At 45.0% G+C, this 19,009-nt stretch overlaps 1 protein-coding gene across 1 annotated transcript; it reads right to left on the minus strand.

Moving 5' to 3' along the window:
• Nucleotides 1-6,005: 6,005 nt before the first annotated feature.
• On the minus strand, nt 6,006-12,688 carry ATP5IF1 (ATP synthase inhibitory factor subunit 1). Its single transcript, XM_068269145.1, has 3 exons — nt 12,543-12,688; nt 8,291-8,403; nt 6,006-6,283 (listed from the first exon to the last, which is right to left on the minus strand). Exons 1-3 carry the CDS (start codon nt 12,618-12,620, stop codon nt 6,142-6,144), a joined length of 333 nt encoding a protein of 110 aa, XP_068125246.1. The 5' UTR covers nt 12,621-12,688; the 3' UTR covers nt 6,006-6,141.
• Nucleotides 12,689-19,009: the final 6,321 nt, after the last annotated feature.

A 19,009-nucleotide genomic window follows, 5' to 3' on the forward strand; every position in this document is an offset into this window, starting at 1 on the left:
TTAAGGGGTTTTAAAGAGGAACTGAAGTGAAAATAATGTAATAAAAAAAAAGTGCTTCATTTTTACAATAATTATGTATAAATGATTTAGTCAGTGTTTGCCCATTGTAAAATCTTTTAAATCCCTGATTTACATTCTGACATTACATGGTGACATTTTTACTTTTGGTAGATGATGTAGCTGCTGCATGTTTTTTGGCAGTTGGAAACAGCTGTAAACATTTCCCACAATGCAGCAAGGTTCCCAAACAGGAAACTGCCAGGAGTACGTACAAGAGTTTCTTGTGGGAGGGGTTTCACCACAATATCAGTCATACAGCGCCCCCCCGATGGTCCGTTTGTAAAAAGGATTAGATTTCTCATGTAAAAGGGGGTATCAGCTACTGATTGGGATAAAGTTCAATTCTTGGTCAGAGTTTCTCTTTAAGGCTGCAGTCCTTAAGTGGTTAAAAAGGAAATAAATATGGCAGCCTCCATATTCCTCCTATTACAATGGTCCTTTAACTATGGACGCAGAAATGTTTGGACATTGTCATTGAGATGCTGATAATTCTGGCTTGCATGCAAAGCTAATAGCTTATATAAATTGCAGTGCTTGCCTTGCTGTCCTATTTGTATGTAGACGATTATGCTACATACACAATTGAGATAAAAGTCTTTGGAAAAGGCAAGATCACAGACCAATTTTACCCCTTCCATGTAGTACGAGAGCCATACTCTACACAGTCTATTCTATGGAGCTGAACTCCCCATCAGATAAAAATCTCAATAGAATAGACTGTGTAGAGTATGGCTCTCATACTACATGGAAGGGGGTATTACATAATACACACCATACAATTTTCTGTAAGATTTTCTGTTAGATCTACCTGCCAGATAGATAATTTACAAAATGTTGGAAATTATCTAACGATCTATCTGCCTAGCAATTAAGCATTGTTCTACGCTGCAGGAGATAACCAGAAGACAATGCACCAGAGATAATGACCAGTCTACCAGTACTTTACAGAAAATAATCTAATTACAGAAAAATCTAACGGTGTGTACTAGGCATAAAATTGGTCTGTGATGTAGCATTAGGCTGGGAGCTCACTTGTCAGTGCAGAAAACAATGCATTTTCTGGCATGTGCTGTTCTGTTTGCAGTTTTTGAATTTGTGTTTGTAAAAACAGATCTAGTAATGTAAGTTCTTCAGTTGAAAAGGCATATTTTCAACACACACACATGGAAAAATACATACCTTTGCATCTCCATCTGGAATAGGATATACAGTATGCAGGAAGACTAAACTTGTAAGATTTTGCCAATCGCAAAGCAATGAGATTTGTGTGGCCCATAGACTCACATATGCAGTTTCACGAGTTTTCCTCGATGGAGCACAACATGCAAAGAAAAGGTGTGCTCCCTGCCTCTGGCATCGCAAACACTAGATTGTTTTCAGCGTAGGCAGCTGGTCAGAGAAGAGAATTCTAGCATATACAACACCCCTGATCTATTGCCCAGAGATCCCAAATTTATTAGTCCAGAAACAGATGCATGTACCTGTTACCTATCTCTCAGCAACGCATCAGGAAGTTGTACACGCAACATTTAGTGTCTGTTTTAGAATTTAAAATAAAAAAAAAAGTTCAGACTTAATGGCATGTTTCAGATTGGTATTTTTATATAGGCCAAACAGCTGAAAAATTGATTTCCACGACTTTTAAAGGGAATCTGAATGGAAAAATGTGAGAATGAATTGTATGTGCAATACAGTCAAGAAATAGAACATAGGTAGCACAGAAACCAGTCTCATTGTTTCCAATACAGAAAGAGTTAAAGGGACACTTAAGTCAAAAAAAAAAAAGTTTTACTCACCTAGGGCTTCCAATACTCCCCTGCAGCTGTCCGGTGCCCTCGCCGTCTCCCTCCGATCCTCCTGGCCCCGCCGGCAGCCACTTCCTGTTTCGGTGACAGGAGCTGACAGGCTGCGGATGCGAGTGATTCTTCGCGTTCCCAGACACATTAGCACCCTCTATGCTGCTATATGGTATATGATATATGCTATAGCAGCATAGATGGCACTATTGTGGCCAGGAACGCGAAGAATCACTCGCGTCCCCAGCCTGTCAGCTACTGTCACCGAAACAGGAAGTGGCTGCCGGCGGGGCCAGGAGGATTGGAGGGAGATGGCGAGGGCACCAGACAGCTGCAGCGGGCTATTGGAAGCCCCAGGTGAGTAAAACTTTTTTTTGTTTGACTTAAGTGTCCCTTTAAGAAACTTCCCTTATCTTACCTATGCAAAAGAGCTGAACTGAGCTCTGACCAGTTTAGTCAGCTACAGTGCCATTTTCTGAGGCACTTCTACTTCAAAGAAACAGTGACAGGGCTCAAACCCACTAGAAGCCTTTTGTAAGCATATTGATTTGAAAAAGCTCATGCTAATGCAATGCTATGGGGAATTTTGTATAAAAATGACATCCTTCAAGTGGGATCACACCCATAGCATTACATTAGCAAGAGCTTTTCAAATCACAAAGCGCTTCCAAGTGGGTTTCAGGCCACACGCAGCTTCAAATAAGATGCTCACTGCAGGGAAATTTAAAGGGTCATTAGCCCTGCTCTGTTTCATAGTTTAATATACAGTGTGGTTTTTAAATGTGCAAATGACAGAATTATGCAATGCCATGAAAGGAAGCTATATACTTGAAAATAAAACCATAAGACTTTTCTTTGCTACTAATGTTCTATTACATTATCCGTACTACACATACAATTCATTATCACAAGTTTTTTTCTCTGCCTCAGTTGGCTACATTTCCACTATAAATTAGGTTAAGCCGCAAAAAAAAAAAAAAAAAAAAAAAAAAAAAAAAAAATTTGCAGAAATTTGCGTGCTTTTGCACTACTTTTCATGCAAATTCACATGCGTAAGCTTTTTTTTAAATTTTCCTGTCATTATTATTGACTTCCGCATGCGAAAAACGTGTTTGCGTTAACACAAAACCCACGTGGAACATTGTTGCAGAGGAAGCCTTTTTTGCCTGCGGGGAAAAGTGATTTTCGCCTGTAATGGAAACAGGCCCATTGACTTGTATTGTCATGCGAATCTGCATGCAGAAAATGCATGTGAATTCATGTTCGTGGAAATGGGCCAGTTATGTGCTAGCATGCTTGTGCCAATAATCTCATTTGTAAAGTGGTGTTCAGAACCCAAGGATATCGCCACCAGGGATGAGCCAGAGTGTATGTAATTCAATTTAGCCAAACTGCATGTTGCAGTGTGGGACGAGGCAGAGTGTAGCTGCACCTTGCCGACGCAATGCACGCTGCTTCCCATCTTCCAGACGCTTCCGCTTTTATAGCCAGTTCAGCTGCTGTGAAAGCAGAAGTGTTAGGAAGATGGAAAGCATATCAGCGAGAGGCAGCAACGCGGGTGCATTACACTCTCTGCTGCGTCCACCAAAATGCAGTTTCAGTATTTGCTAGCTTATCCTTAATCACCACCTTGATAGATGCCAGCTCCAAACAGTAGCTATCCTAGCATGCTTATATACCCAGCTGGAGGTGACACCTAGAAGATCATTAAGAAGTTTGACAAACAGATTTCTAGACCAACCCCAGATTTGTAAAACTAACCCTGCCATTAGTCACAAGTAATAGTGGCATACCCCATAAGATATTGTGGAGAACAGCGATGTTTGTTTCAAACACCAGTTCACCACTTCTGGCATTACTAACATTTTGTTAATAATGGTACCTGGAAAGAACTAGTAGTCTGGGAGTGGATAACTAAGGGTGTTTACACACATCGAATTTTGATTGGCCAATATTTTCTGCTTCCATGTAGTAGGAGAACTTACCTACACAATCTGTTCATAGTAATTTGGCTAATCAAAAGTAGATGTATACACACATCCTAGAAGTTTTGTGCATTTCAATGCAACTGAATTTGGCTTTGGATTGCCACTGTAGGGAAATATGTTGCATGCATCACGTTTGACAAGGAACAAAACCTCTTTCTACTTTTACAAATAGTGAGTTATAAAAATAGCAATCCAGGATTTCCAAACAGAACAAAAAAAAAGATGCAACTTAATTCGGGGGCTGTGCAGATCAGGTAGCCGCCATCCTCGCCACTCCTGTGAGCCACATTGGGTCACAATGCTGGAAGGGGAGATTGATTCTCTCTCCCAGGGTGCAGGGAAGCGGAAGAGCGTGGTGGGGGTGGGGGGGTGTTGAGCTCTGGAAAGCCTGCAGGAACTCCCCTAGCGGGCATTTTGAACAGGGAACCCCTCTCCATGTATCCTCCGAGACAGCGACAAATATTGTAACTCTTGGGGGGCTGTAGCGTGGCGGTGGGGGGTAGAAAGCGGCGGTGTGTGGACACAGAGGCATGTCATGAGGCAGAGAACATGCCTCTGTGTATGATCTGCCCCCCCAAGTAACCACCTCGTGTTCTCTTTAAGTAGCCAAGTTAACCACTTTATCCACAAGTCAGTAGATATACGTCCTCTGACTTCATCTAAGCCACGAGTCAGTATACATAGGTCTTGTAGCAGAAGCAGTGCTGTGCAGGATTGGGCTTGCTCCTGTGCACATTTCTGGCGCTATCTGATGCAGCACTAATTGGTGAATGGGAATATATGTTTCATGAGCTAATGAGATTGATTTTACTATTAAAAATACTTTGTATTTTTCACTATGAACTGAGAAAATCACTCTGTAGCATTATTTCAGAATCAAATATCTTCACCATAAATTGTGACCGGAACATAATTTAAGTTTTGTGATAAGCAGTAAGACTAGCCAAACAAAATGTGTTTATCTACAGTGGCACTTTTTATTTTTAAACTTGAATTGGTAAAACTGAGAAATAAAGGTTTTTTCTATTTTTTTTTCCTTTGTTTTCCCATTAACCCTCCTGGCGGTCTATTAAAAACCACCAGGGGGCAGTGCAGCAGGGTTTTTTTTCCCTGCCCAGGGCTCGCTACATGATAGCCGCTGTGCAGAGGCATCCCCCCACCCGCTTTGATCGCCTCCGGCGATCTGCGATCAGGAAATACTGGAGGGCTTCCCGTCGCCATGGCGACGGACGGGACGACGTCAGACGTCATTGGGAGTCCCGATCCACCCCTCATCGCTGCCTGGCGGGTTACCGCCAGGAAGGTTAAAATTCATAGGAAAAAAAATGGCATACAATGAAAGCCTAGTTTGTCTTGGAAAAAAAAAAAAACCTATATATTTCATTTCTGTGTCCTAAGTAGGGATAAAGTTAATTCTAATTAAGTAAGGACATAGCTAAACTGTCAAAACTGCTCTGGTCAATAAGTGGGGAAAAAAAAAGGTCTGGATGCAAAGTGGTTAAGTTACACTTAGAAAAAGGGCAAGGAATAAAATGGTACTCAGGCCTTTGCTACAGGAACAGTGGAAGAACATGTTCACAGGGTGGATAAATTATTCATTTCATAGTTAATACTTGTAGTATAATCAAATTCTGATCTCCAAAAGAGATAGTGAATAAGATAATTCTAAGTCAATGAAAAAACAAAATGTTATTATGCTGCTTGGAATAGGATTAGTCAAAACATTTAACTGGTCTAATTGTAAACTGCAGAAACCTGCAAGCGGACCAAACGCAGAACTTCCTATCTTCTCTAAGATATATAACAGCATAGTTACCTTCAAAGAAAAATTGTTACAGCTGATACAAATCCTGCAATAAAACTGCAGTTCATGGAAGCAGACATTTTTAACATCCTCTGTTTACCAATTAGCTGGTCTGCCATGGCAGTCAGCTGCAAGATCAAATTACAACTTGTGATTCGGGATGAGTCACAGATGAGGGGGAATTAGTCAGGCTAAACTCATAATTCATACATGGTGCGTTTCTCTATGCTTTCCTTCTGTCCTGTGCAGGAGTTGAGGTCCACTTTAGACATACTGTACATTTTCCACCAACTACAAATTAGCATTTTATTGTCCACTTGTACTCTCTCCCAATAAACACTATAGATTCAACATAGATAGGCTTACATCCATTTTATTGAAATAATATTTGAGGGGATCACAAACATGCATGACAGCAAAGAATAAGCCTGTAGGATGTTATGCTCCCCCAAAAACACAAAAAGCAACACCCAAGTAGTGCCGATTCTTTCAACTAATCGTCATCTCTCAGACTCTTAATCTTGCCCTTATGTCGTGCAATTTCCTTTTGCAGGCGGTCAATTTCAGTCTTATGGTGGCTGATTTCCTCCTCATGGTGCTTCTTAAGAGATGCTATTTGCTCTTGTTCTTTTTGCCTGTGGGGTGCAGAAGAATGTATTTAAATGATCACAAACATTCTCTACAATTTAGAAGACTTCCAGGTTATGATCATACCTTCTCTGCATCTCATGAGAGAATTGCAGACTTTTGTTTAGGATAGAGTTTGGAGGCCTAGAATCTCCAATGGGCTTGTATTGCTATGCTGGAGAGATGCCCATTATTTCCTATTGCCAGCAACAGGACAAGAGTCCAAATCCTCATTGGGACATAGAAATCAGTCCAGGCTATAAAATCTAAGGTTCCTTTCACACAAGCATTCACCAACTGTCAGCTGCTCTCTTGCACCGGCCAGGACTGGTTAGCGCTCAGTACAGGTGCTTATCATGGAGTCAGATCTGAGTGTGGCTACAGCCATGCTCAACATGCCGTGGTCCAGTGTTCTCCCCAGAAATTATTTCCAGCCGGATAGCATGAAAAAGTAGCCGGTTGGCATGCAGGGCGGTGGAACTGTGCGCAACTCTGCTCACAGCATAACAGAAGGTGAACGGATAACAGCGGGGTGCTCCTCAAAACTAGCCGGGTGGAGCACCCGGCTAGAAGAGCATGGGGAGAACACTGTGGTCCTCTGCCACCCTGCAACACCACTGCGTGTCAGCACTTGACTTTTGCTTTGGTGGGTGGCAGACAGGAGATTAACTGCTCAGCAAGCATGCAGTTAGCCTTCCTAACTAATGCAAAAGCAGTGCTAAAATAACCTATCCAAGAACAGCAATCTCCAAAACAATGTAGAAGGCGGTGTTCTAAAGGGGGAAAGATTAACAGAATTATGAAAACTGCTTACACAAAGTAATTAAAATTGATTAGAGTAATAAAACATCCACCTGTATGGCACGAGTAAGTGCTACAGGAAGACCTGCCACAGTGTGTGCACACATGTCTGAGGGCTGGGGCATACCAAGAGCGATTGAGTGTTTTTAAAAATGCTTGCAGGTTGAAAACCGCTTGGCTAATGTATTTCAATGGGCTGCTGCACACCACAGTGATTCGTTTTTTTCCCCAAATGCAAACTCTGGATCTTCAGCATTTTTGCTGATTTCTGAGCATTTTTGCCTCAATGTTAAGTATAGAAAAGTGAAAAATCACTCTGAAAAGCTCTAGATCTGATCGGTTTTACGAGCGTTTTTGTTACAGTAGCTGTTCAGTTACAGCTGTACTGTAACAAAATATAAAAAACGCTACACAAAAATGCTCCAAAAAACACTAGGCATGTTTTGAAAATCACTCCAAACATGCCTAGAATCTCTCTAAAAACCGCTTCAAAAACAGCTAGCGTTGGCAGATACGCTAGCAGTTTTTGGTGTGCACTGGCCCTCACATCTAGTGTACTTATTTACAAGCCTGCTGCCACAGTGTGTGCATGCATGTCTGACATCTAGTACACTTATTTACAAGCACCAGGCTAGATACACAAAGAAATCAAGCCTCATTTTAACAATCTACGATTTCCCTGGTCAGGACTGCTTTCAGTTTGCAAGCAAATGTGCAACAGTCCATAGAGAAAGTGTAGATCTGCAACAGTGGAGACCAGTCTGTACTCATGCCATACACTGCACCCTCTTCTGCTGGCCAGAAAATTTAGCTGGCTTATTTTTGGCAGGAAAATTAGGATTGTTCAGGTGAGTGTTGTATGCACTGACCAGGGCTGAGCCCCCCTGCAGGACACAGTGTTGAAGAGGTCTGCAAGTACCCTGCCATATGAGGATTATATTCAGACCTCAGTATTGGAGCAGATGCTAGGATTTGAGGTCAGCAGGAAGACAAGCCTAGGCTTCCAATACAACAAAGTGCAAGGCTATGCACCAAGCAGATAGGGCTCACTGAAGAGGATTTTTGCAAACCAGAGATGTAGCTTGCGAAGCAAGAAATTAATAAGGAATCATAACCTAAGTAACTTCAAATTAAAATGTGGAGATGGCAATAAACATTTTTTTAGCACTCATTTAGGTTCTATATTCAATACCTCTATGACAGCACTAACATACCTGAAATATTTCTCTTCTTCAGCAGCTTGACGTTTGCCAAAAGCTCCTCCAGCCTCTCTCACAGAGCCGCCACCACCACCACCTTTTCCAGCTCCTTTTCCCAATTCTCCCAGCTGCAGTGGATTAGAAAACAGACTGCATTTTCTGCTAGGTACAATTTTCTGTACATTACACCTTCCCTAGACAGTTATTCTCTGATCTGGTAATTAACAGTCAGAACAGCCAAATGATGTACGGCACACCCAACTCCCACAGGAGAAGAAAACGATTGGTTGAGATGGATTTCTGTTGAGATGAGACAAGAGTTCCTGCTCCTCTAGAGGAAAATGGAGGAAATGGCTCATTGTCTTGAATGTAGAATTCATGACAATTTGGGGAATTTTAAACCGTGTTTTACCATCAGTAAATACACATGTATGGCAACAGCTCAAGTTTTAGTGTATTAATCCTATTCCCACACTATTTTACTGCATGCTTACATAAATCACTCCGTTACAAACAAAAACATGCGAAGACGCAACAAAGCAGATTTTACAAATATTCTCCTAACCCTATATAATTTCTTATTTCCGCAGTGGAGTAAATCCAGTCCATTTTGTTGAATAGATAGTTCACGGCCTGACTTCACTACACACCCAATTTTGATGATCCAATTTTACCACTTCCATGTAGTATGAGCTTATCCACATGCTGCGGGCACAGGTGGAGGCGGTGATGGACCTAGAGCCCGTTATTAAACGGGCTAAGGTCCCTAGTATATCTATATTATAGCATAGCCCTATTCCTCACCAGGGCTGTGGAGTCGGTACAAAAATCATCTGACTCTGACTTAGTTTATGAAACTACCGACTCCAGGTACCCAAAATTGCTCTGACTCCTCGACTCCACTGACCTGTTTCTCACACCAGCCTATACCTACCAGGCATCATCAGCTTTTGATTACAATGTAGCTGAACTCATTACCGAATTTTATACCATGGTACTACTGTTCTGTGCAGTCAGCTAAGTAATAGAAATCATAAGTATAGTGTATTTCAGGGTTTTCCACTGGGTAGATCACTAAGGACTTCATGGTAGATCCCGAGCCGGACTGAAGAATTGTATATAGAATTGTGCTCCTAAAATTGTATATAGCAGGGATGGGCTTTCGAGTACTGAAGCACTCAAATTTGGAATTCTAATGAAGATTAATTAATGCACCTGTGACAGTGGGTTGGGGGGGTTAAGTTACCCAGAAGTCCGGGGATCCTATGCCCGTCACCGCTGTAATACTTGACCTATGGGATGCGTTCCACCACTCACTACTGCACATCCACATCTTCCTTCCAGCAGAAGGAGGAAGTGCAAAGTGCTTTAACCTCCCTGGCAGTATGAGAAGTGTAGCTGTGCGAGGTTTTTTTTTTTAGCATGTAGCTAGCCTTGCACTAGCTACATGCTTCCCCTCTCCCTGCGGCGTCCCCCCGTAGCGTCCGATCGCCGCCGCTTGCCCATAAGGAAATCCCGTTCTGAACGGGATTTCCTTGAGGGCTTCCCCCGTCGCCAAGGCAATGATCGGAGCGACGTCGTGACATCAGGGAATCCCGATCCACCCCATAGCGCAGCCTGGCGGCTATTGGCCAGGCTGCGCAAGGGGTATGCGGGGGGGGGGGGGCTGTATCGCGGCGGGTAGCGGTGCATCGGCGGCGATCAGACCAAACACGCAGCTAGCAAAGTGCTAGCTGCGTGTTTGAAAAAAAAAAAATTATGTAAATCGGCCCAGCAGGGCCTGAAGCGGCACCCTCCGGCGGCTTACCCCGTGTCCAGCACGGGGTTACCGCTAAGGAGGTTAAAATGACCAGACAGAATCCTCGATCTGATCCACCCCATTTCTGCAGCAGACTGCTCCAGTTTCACTTGCACCGACAGTGTTCTCCCCAGGCTGTTTTAGCCGGGTGCTCCACCCGGCTAGATTTGGTGACCACCCGGCTGTCATCGGCTCACCTCCTCACCTCCTCCTATGCTGTAAGCAGAATTGCCCTGCATTTTCATCTCGCCCCACCCGGCTGCTTTTTCATGCCACCCGGCTACCATTTCATGCCACCCGGCTGGAAAATAATTCTGAGGAGAACACTGACCGATTTTGCATAATATTTGTACATCCATACAATGCTAAAGCTATGGACACACCTAGAATAACTGTTACCTGCAACAATTAAAACAGGAGTGGAGGCACCCAATGCATACAAGATAGGATAAGCAGCTATTAACCTTATAAACAGAGAGGTAAGATTACCTCTTAGAATTTGGACCAGTTTATTGAAAAAGGTTTTTTATTCAAGCACAAAAAAAATTGTTCCTGATAACTACCACCCAAACCAATTGTTATGCTAGGTACACGATACAATTTTCTGATTGATTTACTTGTCAGATAGATTTTTTCCAACATGTCCAATCTGAATTTTGATCTATTTTCCAAATTCCAACGTGCTTGGATAGCACTCTCTCAAACTCCTAGGTTTCAGATAGGTTGTAGTAAACTACGCCCACACTATTCAGCCAATCAATGCTTCCTGCTGTAGACGCAGTGTTCCCCAACCCTGTCCTCAAGGCCCACCAACAGTGCATGTTTTGTGGAAATCCACAGATGTAGTTAACGAGCTCTGCTGAGACACTAATTACCCCTCCTGTGCATGTGTGTGGTTTTCTGCAAATCATGTACTGTTGGTGGGCCTTGAGGACAGGGTTGGGGAACTCTGCTGTAGAGGGTGTAGTGATTATAGAACTGTTCCCTATGAGGTTTCATGCTAGGTCCCAAAAACTAGACTAGCACCACAGCCTGTTCTATTTCAAGGAAAGGAGTGAGGCGAGACAAGGCTAAGCAGGGTGTACATGTAATTAAAGGAGACCTGAAATACCAGTAAAAAAAAAAAAAAAGTGTTGCACTTACCTGGGGCTTTTGCCAGCCCCCTGCAGCCACCCTGTGCCCATGCCTTCCCGGAACGATTTTCTCTTACTGCGCCTGGGACAGGATGCTTAAACAGGAGCACAAACTAGGACACACGCAGCAAGGGCCGCACAGGCACACAGGGCTGTGGAGTCGGAGCAATTTTGGGCACCCGGAGTCAGAGTTGGAGTCGTGGTTTCATAAACTAAGGAGTCGGAGTCAGATGACTTTTGTACAAAATCCACAGCCCTGTTAAATATTAGACTAAGGAGTCAGAGTCGAGGAGTTGGAGTCGGGCCATTTTGGTTACCCGGAGTCAGAGTTGGAGTCGTGGTTTCATAAACTGAGGAGTCAGAAGATTTTTGTACCGACTCCACAGCCCTGCAGGCACAATGGAAGTTTGACTTGCAAGTCGGCAAAAGAGAAAGTGAGCTGCAGCGAGAGTCGTTCCAACATGGCATGGGCACATGGCAGCTGCAGGAGGCTGGCAGAAGCCCCGGGTAGATTTTTTTTTTTTTTTACACACACACACACACACACACACACACACTTCGGGTTCCCTTTAAGGTGCTGGGTACTCCTTAATTAGCCCCAGCAGCATTAATTCCTACTCCCTCTCTAGGCCACCATGAGCTGTGGGGGTAACACATGATTCAGCTGCCAACTATTTCTGGTGGCCAAGTTGCACAGTTTTTAATCATAATCTGGGCTCTCTCGACTGCACCCAAATTACTGACTGAGCGCTGCTATAGCCGCAGGAATCCTCTATGGCTATAACAGATGGACAGGCCATGTATTACCTGGTTTGGGAAGTTGCTGGAGTGGTGCTACCAACATCAGGGGACACCTGTACACATGCTATATTTTTACCAAAATGGTTTCAAGCAACAAAAATCTAAGCTGTATCTAAGAAGCAGAAAGAAGAAAATTGGCCATTTTCAGAATTGCAACAGCTGACATTAAAGGAAAAAGGTCACCTTATATAAAATTGTGCTGCCTTTCTTCATTACAAAATTACTGCGTGGGGAAAAATAACTTGCAACATTCACAGTCCCATCTTGCATTATTTATGGCTAAAGCACTCACATCATATAACCAAAAACCACACACATGCCTTTCAGGGAATGTGAACTAGGTGTAGATCTGCTGGTAGCCATTACCTATGACCTAGTCCCATCGGTGCTCGGCCCCACCCTTGCATGTGAGATGCCCTCTGAGTGCAGCACCTGGCCTGCACTGCACGCTCCCCCAGCCTGACGCATAGTCCGCCCTGTATCTGTACTGTATGCCCAGATCTCATGCAGTCAACACGGACTCATTCTTAGCTACCTGGTCGGAAGAGCGCCGAATCTGCACGAAAAGAATATTCCTGAGACCAGCCCGAAGCAACTGTACCTGGGCGGCCATGTTTCCTGCGAACCTGACCTTGTCAATTGCGCAGAGATTTCTGGGAGATGTCAAACCACGTCACGGCTGCCCGTCCCTCTATACGCAGTAAGCGGAAACCGTCTGGGTCGTACGCAAGCGCAGTACAGCTGCAGCATCCGCGTGCGTTCCAAGTCTCCGAGCCTGGACTACTGACTTCCGCACATGTGCAGAGTAGGGCTGAACCTTGCGGTTGACAGAAAGGAGAAATCAACTCAATGTACTGGTGATTAAAGAGATTATATGTAAACTTGTTTTTTCGGATTGAAGTTTCCAAATGTGAAATGGAGATTTGTTTGCAGCCTTTTTACATTCATTTGAAGATGACAAGGAATCTTGTGTAAAAGTGAGCTAAAGAAAACTCTGATTTTGTGAAACGACTTCAGTCACGAAATGAAAAAATATAAACGTTTTCCTTTAAAGCGGACCTGAACTCAGAACTTCAACTCAGCTCTAAAAGATTACAAAAAAATGTCTTTGTTAATACAGGTGATACAAACCCTGCAATAAATCTGTCTACTTCCTGCTTTCATCGGAGCAGACATATTGTTAACATCCTGTGCTTTCAAATAATCACATCTGCAAATTAACAGATGCATTTCTCTTTTAAAAAACTGTATTTTTAACAGTTTAACCGCCCTGGTGGTATGATTATTTCCAGATTTTGGGGTCTAAAAGGGGTGCAATTTTTTGCAGGCTTTAAGACCCTAAAACCGGGAAAAAAAATTGTGCTGCTAGACAGCCTGCATCAGCCCATCACTTACCTCCCTAGGATCCAGCGCTGCAGTTCTCCCTCTGTCCTCCAGGTGGAGCTCTCACCCTGTAGTGAGATCGCTGGCTGTCGTCATGATGCAAAGCCTCCGTAGCAGTGGCGTTCCTACCATAGAGCGCAGGGGTCGTGGCGCACCGGGTGGCTGACAGCTAGGGGGGTGTCGGCCAACCCCCCCCCCCCCCACAGCAGCAGAGCAGGAGGGGGAAGCAGCGCTAGAAGGAGGGGCAGTGGGGGCAGCTGCGGGGAGGGGGGCCAGAACCCCCCTCCTGGGGCATCTATACAGTGGGGGCAACTGTACTAGCTATACTGGGGGTAACTAAGCTAGCTATACTGGGGGCATTTAAACTAATTTTACTGGGGGCAACTATACTAGCTATACTGGGGCAACTATACTAACTTCACTGGGGGCAACTAGCTTCACAAGGGGCAGCTATACTGGGGGCAACTGTTCTGCCAACATGATTGCATGTATTTTCTGGTCAAATCTTCCACATGATTGCATGTATTTTCTGGTCAAATCTGCCGACATGATTGCATGTATTTTCTGGCCAAATCTGCCGACATGATTGCATGTATTTTCTGGTCAAATCTGCCGAGATGATTGCATGTATTTTCTGGTCAAATCTTCCACATGATTGCATGTATTTTCTGGGCAAATCTGCCGACATGATTGCATGTATTTTCTGGGCAAATCTGCCGACATGATTGCATGTATTTTCTGGGCAAATCTGCCGACATGATTGCATGTATTTTCTGGGCAAATCTGCCAACATGATTGCAATCAAGATCAAGATGGCGCCAAGGAGTTAGCCACGGCCACAGGGCTCCGGCTCTCATCTCTTTTTTCCTGCCTTTCCCCTTGGACCAACGGCTAGAAACAGCCTGGGTGGTCCCCCTCCAGCTCCGCCACTCCATCGGGAGGATGAAAAGCTCTCCCCGAGCTACAGCTACAGTGCCCGACAACCCACGCTGAGGTCCGGCTCACCACGAGGTCAGCACCAGCTGATCGCCCACGTGGTCGCCGACTGCTGCAGATGCTGCTCATCTCTTCACCACCATCAGCTGCCTGCTGCACGTGGACATCGCACAGACCTAGACAGGCGGCCGAAGGCTGAGCTCACCTGACCCCGGCATCCATGCTGCTCCTCTGCTTCACATGCTGCCGCTGCCGGAGAGACCAATGGACGCAGACGCCTAGCAGCCACGCTACTTTTTCAGATCACTGCTGCCCGGGGAGACCGAAGACCAGAGGAGGCTTGTGCGCCGCTCACCGCTGTGGTCTGTCAGCAGCTCTAAAGATCATCCCGGCTCCTGCATCCCCGCAGATGGACCACGTGGGCAGCTACACCGCCGCTGCCAGGGGAACCGGAGGACGCCGCATTTAAAGGCGCAGAGTCCGCTCCCCCACAGTAAGTCCGATGCTGCCACAGCTGCCTGCACACTTCCAGCCCATCAGATGCTGCTGCTGCCTGCACACTCCCCAGTTAAAATCCTGGAGTCTTCTGCCTGGAGCTTCTATCTTCCCCTGGGCTAGGCCAATGCACTCCACCAAGCAGCACTCCACCAAGCTACAGATCCAGCACAGGACTAGCCCTAGCCGTAGGTCTAACCCAGCCCTGCATGGAAGTTATGGAAACTGCATCACAGAAGCCATGCATCGACCTCAGCCACTTCGACGCCTAGCAAATTTCCTAACTTTGGGCACCAAACTCTGCAGCGGACAAAGCCAGCCAGTGAGACAAAAACGGACACTAACCGACTAGGTTTGCGCCGCAATCCTTGGGGGACTCTTTATCACTGTCTTTTTCACTTTCTCTCTCTTTCCTCTCCTCTCTCTGTCTCTCTCCTTGGGTTAGACTGAGGGGCATCTGATTCAAAGTATCGCTGCAAAGCGTTTTGAGTGCCTTGGACGGCAGCGGATTACCCCCCCTGGTCCTTTCCCCGGGGTTCATCTTTTATGTATGCTTCTATCTATGCTTTATTTCTATGCCTGTGTTTCACTGTTCCTACTGTATGTATCTACTGTATATGCCTGTATGTATCTACTGTATATGCTGTATGTATCTACTACTGTATGTACCACCACCGACCCTGTTGTGCCAAAACCAATTCCGGATACAACTCACATTGTACTTGGCAAAATAAATTCTGATTCTGTATTTTCTGGGCAAATCTGCCGACATGATTGCACGTATTTTCTAGTCAAATCTGCCAACATGATTGAATGTGTTTTTGGTCAAATCTGACAACATGATTGAACATGTTTTCTGGTCAAATCTGCCGACATGATTAAACGTAATTTCTGGGCAAACTTTTCTCACATTACGTGTATTTTCTTGAGAAAACCTGCACAATTACATGAATTTTCTGGGGAAAGGGTCACCAAAACTTGGGCCAACTGTCTTTGCGTTGCACTTTTAAAGGGAACCCGAGGTGAGAATAATATTGAGGCTGCCATATTTTTCTCCTTTTAAGCAATACCAATTGCCTGGCTGCCGTGCTGGTCCTCTGCCTCTAATTCTTTCAACCATAGACATTGAACAAGCATACAGCAGGTCAGGAGTTTCTGACAATATTGTCAGAACTGACAAGATTAGCTGCATGCTTGTTTCTGGTGTAATTCAGTTCACTTCTGCAGCCAAATAGATCAGCAGGGCTGCCTATTGTTTAAAAGGAAATAAATATGGCCATATCACTCTCATCCCGGGTTCACTTTAAATTACAGTTAGCTCCGCCCTCATCCGGTCAGTTGCGTTTTTTGGGTTTTTTATGGCGGGGGGGGGGGTGTCTTTTAATACCCAGCACTGGGTGTCAAATGCCCTAGGAACGCCACTGCTCCGTAGTAAGGAAGGAGAATGGCTGCCGGCATCTGGATCCCTGGGGAGGTGAGTTAAATGCCCGCCGTGCACTTCCTGGCAGCTACCACAAGTCAAGCTTGGAGTTACCACTCCTGGCTGCTTTTTTTCCACTCCGAGCCTAACTCGGGGATATCGTCAGGGAGGTTAAAGTGGACCCAAATTAAAAATACAAGATACAGAAATAAAATCTATTTTCTAAATTATAATAATAAATAGCAGCCTTTTTCAGCTGCATGATGAGAAATATAAAATATTTTACATTTATTGGAGGAACCTCTCCCTTCCTTTTATATTGCCGGAACAGAATCCGACAGACTGGTGTAGTAGGTGGTGTCCAGCAAAGGAGGAATTGCTAATGGCTGCCACCTGTATAACCCTAGTTATGAAAAGAGAAGGGTGAAAAGCATGCACTGAAATGCTCATAGGCTTGAAGGAGTGTTTATTTATCTTTGTATGTGTCAGAGTGGTGCAACTAAATATTTTGAATTTAAAAAAAATGTTTGGTTTGGGTCCACTTTAATACATTTTGTGTAGTCATTCTCTGTCATCCACTGATAAATCATGGGTTTTGGAACAGTTCAAATAATTAAGGGGCCATATGCAATTCACCTTTTCTACTAGAAGATCATTTTTCATCTTCTGATTAAAAATAACTTTTCAGCACTCTGCAATTGAAAAAGTCCCAAGGTAGGTGAAAAAGTACTGTCAACATTTTATTTTATTGCTTTCTGTTAGCTAACAGGGGATTGTATTGATAAGGTGTGAAAATATCGCTCAGGAGAAAATGTGAAATGAATAAGGGCCAAGAGTGTAAAAAAGAGAATACTGGTGTTGAAAAAATGGCACACCACTTTTTTTGGTACATGTCAACTTGCAAGATAAGTGATATGTGTGTCCAACAGAGTTCCCCGCAACCTAGACACACCAGGTAAAAATCTAGAATTTCCCCTTTCAAATGTAATAAAAAAATACAGTTCAATCAAAAGACCAGAAATTATCCAAACTCTGTAAAACCTTAAAGGGGTTCTGTGGGGGCTGCTGCAGATAAAAACAGACACTTACCTGGGGCATTTATCAGCCCCCTGTAGCTGTCGAGTCCCACGCCGTCCTCCTCCGATCTGCCGTGCCCCGCCACCGGCACTGGGCTATTATTCCTCTAACACAGACGAATAATGCACGCTCCCGTTCGCGTCATCGGGAGCTTACTGCGCAGGCACAGTGCGAAGTTTTGTTGTACTGCGTCTGCGCAGTAAGCTTACGATGACGCGGGAGGGAGCGAGCAGGCACACGGCCGCGCAGCCGCAGTTAGATGCATGACGCGCTACACCAGGGCCGACGGTGGAGAACGGCAGATCGGAAGAGGACGGCGTGGGACAATACTGCTACAGGGGGCTGATAAATAGAGATGGCCCAAACGGTTCGACCGCGAACCTATTCGCGCAAACTTCGGTGGTTCGCGTTCGCGGTGAACCTCGAACTATATGCAATTTCGACCCGCCCCCCTATACTACATCAGTAGGGTCAACTTAACTTTGACCCTCTACATCACAATCAGCAGACACAAGGTACCCAATCAGGCTACACTCCCTCCTGGAGCCCCCCCCCCCCCCTTATAAAACACAGGCAGTGTCAGCCTTTTCACTCACTTGTGTGGCTGCAGTAATTAGAGAAGGGAGAGAACCTGCTGACATAGGGAAAGCTTAGTTAGGCTCTTGTGTTAGGCTTGTTAGGGTGCTCCTTCTTGCTGATACTTATTGCTAAAAAGCACGCCTCATCCTCAACAGCTCTTTTGAGAACTAATGTTGTTCTTGTGATCTATTTTTGTGTGTGTGTGTGTGTGTGTGTCCCACAGACACTTGTGTTGCATATACAGCCCTGTCAGTCAGTCGCAGCTGATGGACCTTGGCCTCTTGGTAATTCCTACTGTGCCACTGCCAGGCCCAGCACATTCAGTGACTACCTGTGTGTGTGACAGCTGCACATTTGTAATACCAATCACTGCATACCCACCTGTTCAGTGCACCTACCTACCTACGTGAGCGCACACAGTGTTATATACCACCAGTCACTGCACCTGTTCACGGTACCTGTGTGTGTGACAGCTGCACATTTGTAATACCAATCACTGCATACCCACCTGTTCAGTGCACCTACCTACCTACGTGAGCGCACGCAGTGTTATATACCAGTCAGTCGCTGCACCTGTACATGGTACCTGTGTGTGTGACAGCTGCACATTGTATTGATACCAGCCACTGCATACCTGCTCACTGCACCTGTGTGACTGCACATTGTATCAGTCAAGTCAGTGCATACCTTTCACTTCATCCGCCCCCCCCCCGCCCAATATGGGAAAAACCGGCAGAGGCTGGCTACCCGGCAGGTCTGTTCAAGGTCGTGCTGTCGTGATTTTGTGCGGCCCTGGACCAAAGTACAGTGTTCAGAAGGCGCGTGCCATCAACCCCCAAGATTGTCAGGACGTAGTTGACTATTTAACACAGAACACCTCATCTTCCTCAGCTTCCACCCTGAACCGTGACATATCTTCCTCCTCCTGCTCTGATTCTGGCACCCCGCTTAACACTCAGTCGGCCGCCACCACCAAAATGCCATCACCCCAGGGCTCAGCGGTATGGAAATCTTTTTGTGTGTCTGCCTCAGATGAGAGCAATGCCATCTGTACTCTCTGCCACCAAAAATTGAGCCGTGGAAAGACCAATACCCGCGTAGGGACAACTTCC

The sequence above is a fragment of the Hyperolius riggenbachi genome, chromosome 2, assembly GCF_040937935.1.
Source record: "Hyperolius riggenbachi isolate aHypRig1 chromosome 2, aHypRig1.pri, whole genome shotgun sequence".
Classification (NCBI taxonomy): domain Eukaryota; kingdom Metazoa; phylum Chordata; class Amphibia; order Anura; family Hyperoliidae; genus Hyperolius; species Hyperolius riggenbachi.

What these genes read in the sequence shown, in the direction of transcription:
- ATP5IF1 (XM_068269145.1), bottom strand. Translation starts at nt 12,620, where the DNA reads ATGGCCGCCCAGGTACAGTTGCTTCGGGCTGGTCTCAGGAATATTCTT. An exon ending in TTCGGCGCTCTTCCGACCAG is followed by an intron (nt 8,404 to 12,542) that starts GTAGCTAAGAAT and finishes AATCCACTGCAG; the next exon opens with CTGGGAGAATTGGGAAAAGG. An exon ending in GAAGAAGAGAAATATTTCAG is followed by an intron (nt 6,284 to 8,290) that starts GTATGTTAGTGC and finishes TGCACCCCACAG; the next exon opens with GCAAAAAGAACAAGAGCAAA.